This window comes from Kryptolebias marmoratus, linkage group LG22 (assembly GCF_001649575.2).
Source record: "Kryptolebias marmoratus isolate JLee-2015 linkage group LG22, ASM164957v2, whole genome shotgun sequence".
NCBI lineage: Eukaryota > Metazoa > Chordata > Actinopteri > Cyprinodontiformes > Rivulidae > Kryptolebias > Kryptolebias marmoratus.
Window position 1 is genome coordinate 22,220,474 of NC_051451.1, and position 6,307 is coordinate 22,226,780.

Here is a 6,307-nt window from a genome sequence, read left to right on the forward strand (position 1 = left end):
AATAAAAATATTATTAAATCCTGAAATAGGGTAATGATGTAACTGGAAAGTTTCAGTAAATTAGTAAGTATATTCAGTTTTAAGTGACATTTTTCAAAACACAACTTTTTGTTGTTTAGATAACTTTTATTTTATAAATGTTTGTTTCATTGTACTTTTACATTTTACATTTTCATGGTTTCCCACAGGATTTTTTTCTTTTCTCCAGTGCTATACAAATATTTTTTCTAAGGACTTCTGTTTATTAATACCACATTTATTTTTAAACCTATTTAATTTTTCTAGAGTCGTATTTTCTTTAAGCATGCAATATGAATGCTGAGGGCTGAAAAACGTTGCTGCAATGTGCTGAAGAAATTAAAACTGAGCAGTTAAAGCTAATAGAAGGAAAACTCAATCTGAAAGCTAAAAGTGACAAAAAGTTAGCTAAAAGCTAAAATAGGAAACACTAGCCAAATGCAACTAAAGCCTAGCTGAAAGCTAGAATTAGCAAAAAAAAATGCTAACTAAAAGTAACAAAACACTATCTGAAAGATAAAAGCAGTGAAAGGTTAGCACAAAGTACCGCAGAAGAAGTTAGACTGCAAATACACACACCCACACACACACACACATGTAGACATGCAACTGACTTGATTAAAAACAATAATCCTGAAATGTTATATAAGTATAAAAAAGTGAACATAATAGTGCTCAGGAAGTGTAGGGCTCTGGATTCACAAAACGTTACACTGAGAGAGAAGTACTGAAAAGTCATAAAATGTTCAGAAACTCTGGGCTTGTGTCACAGAGCTCTGTCACTTCTCATTTTGATTTTTTGAAGACATATATAATAAAATGAAAACACCGTGCACCAGTACTCAGATAATGATTTTTTGAATTATTTTTTTAAAAATGAAGTGAAATGCATTACTTTCCATAAATACAAGTCAAGTGTCTCCCAGCATGTTGACATCAACCCGTTTAAGTAACGAGGGAAACTATGGATTAGAGGGAAATGTCTGCTCCCTGCTGCCACATGAATTGCACAATACTTGATTGGCACTCGCTCTTCAAGAGGAGGAGTTATCTGCATGTCGCATTCTGCAGGGGTGACGGCTGGTCCCTCTCTCCTGCTCCAGTAACTGGAGGCACAAGTTCCTTCTTCATCAGCTTCAACTTCATTTCTCAGGTAAGTAGAACTTCTCAGTGCTTCATTACCTGTCACAAATGCAGCTTGGGTCATTGACCGTGTCAGTGTTTTTAAAAAATAAGCTCCTTTCACACTTTATTGGGCGTTTTATAATGAGCATGTTGTGTCTAAAAGTGCATTTCTTTGCAAACCTGTGCATACTAAAAGGGTTAGGTCTGGTTAACTTGTGATAAAGTGTGGTGAAACCCTTTTTGCTTTGTAGATCGTGATGACTGCACTGAAACATGGAAAAAAAAAGAGATGATAGTTTTTCAATTTGAACTCAAACAGTCAGAGGACATGAGGCCTGCTGCTCATGTCTCAAAGCCTATAAAAGGAACGTCATGGGAGAGCCACCCCGGCGTTGCTATTCCTGTACACGCTGCTGATAAACTGTGACAGATGCAAGAGGGGCATGCTGATGTACTCGCGCCTCTCAGAATCACCTGGTGGTGCACATGTTTATAAAATGGTCAGGGAACACTTTTGACTAAAAATAAATCTAAAATGAAAAACTGGATGGCTTTTGTAATTCTTACAAAAGCAAGTCAAATGAAATATTTGACACTATCACTTGGATCAGGATTAAAAAGGTATCAGATTTTCAGTCATCTTCTCATTTGAAGATTCTTTCAGAGCTGAGAATTGAAATGTCTACAAGAATCAAAAAAGAAGTCTAGCTCCCTTCAATTGGACTTGCTGGTATCGAGATGTTAGCAAGAGATTCTTTGGGTTACTTGGGTTGTGTGTTGGGCTTGCGTCCCACAGATGCCATAAGATGAGATCAGAGGCAACCGGAGAGTTTGGATGCTGCGTAAACACCTCCAGACACATTCATGTTCTTTGAGCCAGTCCTAGTAGTTTTCTGGAGGCCCTCTGCTTTCCTTGAGAGTATAAGATCGTTGAGTGTTAGCACCAAGAGGGGGTGGGAATTGGAGTACGAGGGGTGAGTGTGTGGGGGGGTTTGGTCTTCAGAAATGTTGAGACAGGTGGAAAGCGCCAAAATAACTTCCATATAAATGACAGGATGCAGGTTTTGCCATCATTGCATTGCTGCTGTTACAATGAGGACAGTGTTGCCATATCTTAGCTGATTTGTGAACTTTGAAGCAAGTTGTATTTATCAGCTTCTATCTAATTTATTTGTCTGACAGGTATGACACAGCTTTGACTTCTCTGTTATGTTTTCATCTGTAAAGATATTTTCTTTGGCAGACTCTGACATATGTCGTATATTTTCCGAAGGTCTGGGCTGAGTACCACTGCTACAGCCATGGCACCCAAGAAGAACAAGACGACTAAAAAGAGCAAAGGAGACATAAATGATATCATGGTTGAAAACAGCCCCATTAACAAGTTTAATGGATTAAACACTCTGATAGAAGGAGGAAATGGCTTCAGCTGTATCTCGACTGAAGTCACTGATTCTGTGTATGCCCCAAACCTCCTGGAGGGCTTGAGCAACATGAGGCAGGAAAGTTTCCTCTGTGACCTAACAGTCACCACCAAATCAACATCATTTGATGTCCACAAAGTCATCATGGCTTCTTGCAGTGAGTACATTAGAAACATCTTGAAGAAGGATCCGGCTCTTCAGAAGATTGACCTGAACGACCTCTCACCAGTCGGCCTTGCTACTGCAATCACATATGCTTACTCAGGCAAGCTCACCTTATCACTCTACAGCATCGGCAGCACAATCGCTGCAGCCATGTTGCTGCAGATTGGCACGTTAGTAAAAATGTGCAGTGATTTCCTCATGCAGGAGCTCAGCGTAGAGAACTGCATGTACGTGGCTAACATCGCCGATGCCTATGACCTTAAAGAAACCAAGGAAGCAGCTCAGAAGTTCATGCGGGAGAACTTTATCGAGTTCTCAGAAATGGAGCAGTTCCTGAAGCTCACGTATGAGCAGATCAACGAATTTCTCTCAGACGATTCTTTGCAGCTGCCCTCTGAAGTCACGGCTTTCCAGATTGCCATGAAATGGTTAGACTTTGACGAGAAGAGGTTGAAGTATGCAGCAGATCTCTTGACTAACATCCGCTTTGGCACGATCTCCCCCCAAGACCTTGTGAATCACGTACAGAATGTCCCTAGGATGATGCAAGACTCCGAGTGCCACCGTCTCCTTGTTGACGCCATGAATTACCATCTGTTGCCATTTCAACAGAACATCTTGCAGTCACGCAGAACAAAGGTACGAGGTGGCCTCAAGGTGATTCTCACAATTGGTGGACGTCCTGCCCTGACAGAAAAGTCCCTCAGCAAAGATGTTCTCTACAGAGACTCGGATCAAGTTTGGAATAAGTTGACAGAAATGCCAGCAAAGAGCTTCAATCAGTGTGTGGCGGTACTGGATGGCTTCCTGTATGTGGCAGGTGGTGAGGACCAGAATGATGCAAGGAACCAGGCGAAACACGCAGTTAGCAACTTCTGCAGGTACCAGATAATGTTTGTATTTTTAACTGTTGTCATATTTGTTGGTATAAAACAAGAAAATCACTCTTCATTGCAACTCCCTTTTAGGTACGACCCCCGCTTCAACAACTGGATTCATTTGACCAACATGATCCAAAGGCGCACCCACTTCAGCCTCAACACCTTCAACGGTCTCTTGTTTGCCATTGGAGGTCGAAACGCTGATGGAGTTCAGTCCTCCATGGAGTGCTATGTGCCCTCATCCAACCAGTGGCAGATGAAAGCTCCCATGGAGGTGGCACGCTGCTGTCACGCCAGCTCTGTTATCGACGGCAAGATTCTCGTATCGGGAGGTTACATCAACAACGCTTACTCCAGAGCTGTGTGCGCCTATGATCCTGCCACTGACACCTGGCAGGATAAGAGCAGTCTGAGCACACCTCGAGGCTGGCACTGCGCCGCCACCATTGGAGATCGAGCCTATGTCATTGGTGGCAGCCAGCTTGGAGGGCGGGGAGAGCGGGTGGACGTCCTCGTTGTTGAATCTTACAACCCGCACAACGGCCAGTGGAGCTACTGCGCGCCTCTTCGCACGGGAGTTAGCACGGCTGGCATTTCCATTTTGAACAACAAGATCTATCTCCTCGGAGGCTGGAACGAAGGTGAGAAGAAGTACAAGAAATGCATTCAGGTTTACAACCCCGACCTCAATGAATGGACTGAGGATGATGAGTTGCCAGAAGCTACAGTTGGCATTTCCTGCTGCGTCGTCACCATACCTACAAGGAAAACACGAGAATCCAGAGCCAGCTCAGTTTCATCTGCACCAGTCAGTATATAAGGATTTAGATCACAGCAATGATCTAGTTCACAAGTCTTCAGATCTCCAGTTTCACTGTCTACAATCTTGGGTTGAAACCCTTCTAATAAGTGGAACTCAGCTTCCTTTATTCAGGCAAAGATGGACAAAATTCAAGGCACTTTTGTCTCTTTTTCCTTTTTCTTGAAAACAATTTGAAACCAAAGGAAAATCAGAATTTTTGATACATGTTTTAAGAAATCTTCATGTATTTTTTACCACACTTCTGCATCACTGATGCCAGATGATGTTTTCAAAAAAAGGGCAAACAGACAAAAGTTGATTTTTGGGGTCCAATTTAGCTGGAACATTGTCTTTCAGCCAGCAGGTATAGTTCCAAAAACTTAAGCAAAATTAATGTAAAAACATGCACATGTGCAAGGAAACAAAACATTTATTCTGAATTTTGCAATACCCCCTTTTAGATGACTTTAGCTACTGTGACTCTCACATACTTGAACAGAAGTTGGAGTAGGTGTTGGAGGCACCTACCAGGAGTAGGTGCTTAGGATTATTGTTAACACACCCCATAATACAGCTGCACTTTCTGCAGCATTCAGTACTTATACTACATGACATCTGGCCACCATTAACACTGTCTGTCTGAGTCAAAGATTCTGTATTTCAAAAAGAATGGTGAGGATTTAATGGCTTTAGGTGTATCAGTGATAAATTATATTATTTTGTAAAAAATAATTGAAAGGAAAAAGTCAACATGTGACTAATGTTCTGAGCCTGAGCTTCCCCAGAGGTCCTGAATTTTCTGAATGCTCATGTCTTTCCATTTTATGTTTGTTTTTAAATTAAAATGATAAAGTGTAATCTTCTCTGAGCTCTGTCATTTATTTTATGATTATGCTCATTTCTGTAACATCCTTTTTAGAAAAGGTTTGAAGAACAGGAAGAACAAAAATCCTTTTGACTGTATTGTAAAAAACATAACTGAACACACTTAGTCCACCAGGGGTCACAACTCCGAATTTGAACCTTTAAAGGGGAAATGAACAGTGTTTTGAATCTAAAATAATTTAACAGAAAGTCATAAAAGGTGTTTGTTTTCAGAGTCTCTCATATTAAAAAGTTTACACTAATTTAAAATTATTAATAAAAGATCAAAAAATGAGGGTGTCTTCAGTATTTTCCTTGATGACTTGGAAGTGAGATGTATCGAGAGCCAAACAGGAGCGCCAACAAGGCTGGAAATTGCTAATACAGATAGTGTGGAGGTGAAATGGTTCAGTTTGTTGTAATTATTGATGTAAACTGACCCAAAACTCCAACTGCTGAGTCATTCTTCAGCTTCCCGGAGGACAGGAAAGATTCACGGATGTAGTTAGTTTAGTTCGTGGTGAAAATTACAACCAAAAGTCTGGAGACTGACTGAGCAGTTAATGTTTTGAAGAGGACCACCTGAAATACAAACCTTCAACAGAAGAACCACCCACTGATCGGTACCGGCCGCCTCCAGCTGTCCGGATGGGAAACTCCTTGAAGACTGTGTGAGTTCAGGGGTTTCCCTTGTGAAATGTGGGGTTTGAGCTCCTGACAGCTTCACTCCAGACCAAAAACAGAAAAACATGTTTTCAAACCATTTAACAACTTTCTTCTTCTTCTGCTTCCATTTCCCCTGATAAATACTGCAACAGTAACCCTCAGCGGTCTGCCACAGCTGGATCTGCCTCCTAAGGAGGTAACTCACAATCACACAATCATCCCACAAAACCTCTAAAAACAAGTCGTTAACATTTTAAATCAGAGAAATGGACCACTGGAGTGTTTTGTGATGGTGTTTAACATAAAAAAATGCATAAAAACTCATTAGTTGTATATTTTATTTCCCCTTTAATTTTCTGTGG

At 41.0% G+C, this 6,307-nt stretch overlaps 1 protein-coding gene across 1 annotated transcript; it reads left to right on the plus strand.

The window, feature by feature from the left end:
- The first annotated feature begins 1,040 nt into the window (after positions 1 to 1,040).
- On the plus strand, positions 1,041 to 5,278 carry klhl31 (kelch-like family member 31). Its single transcript, XM_017413055.3, has 3 exons — positions 1,041 to 1,171; positions 2,417 to 3,613; positions 3,701 to 5,278. Exons 2-3 carry the CDS (start codon positions 2,445 to 2,447, stop codon positions 4,431 to 4,433), a joined length of 1,902 nt encoding a protein of 633 aa, XP_017268544.1. The 5' UTR covers positions 1,041 to 1,171; positions 2,417 to 2,444; the 3' UTR covers positions 4,434 to 5,278.
- Positions 5,279 to 6,307: the final 1,029 nt, after the last annotated feature.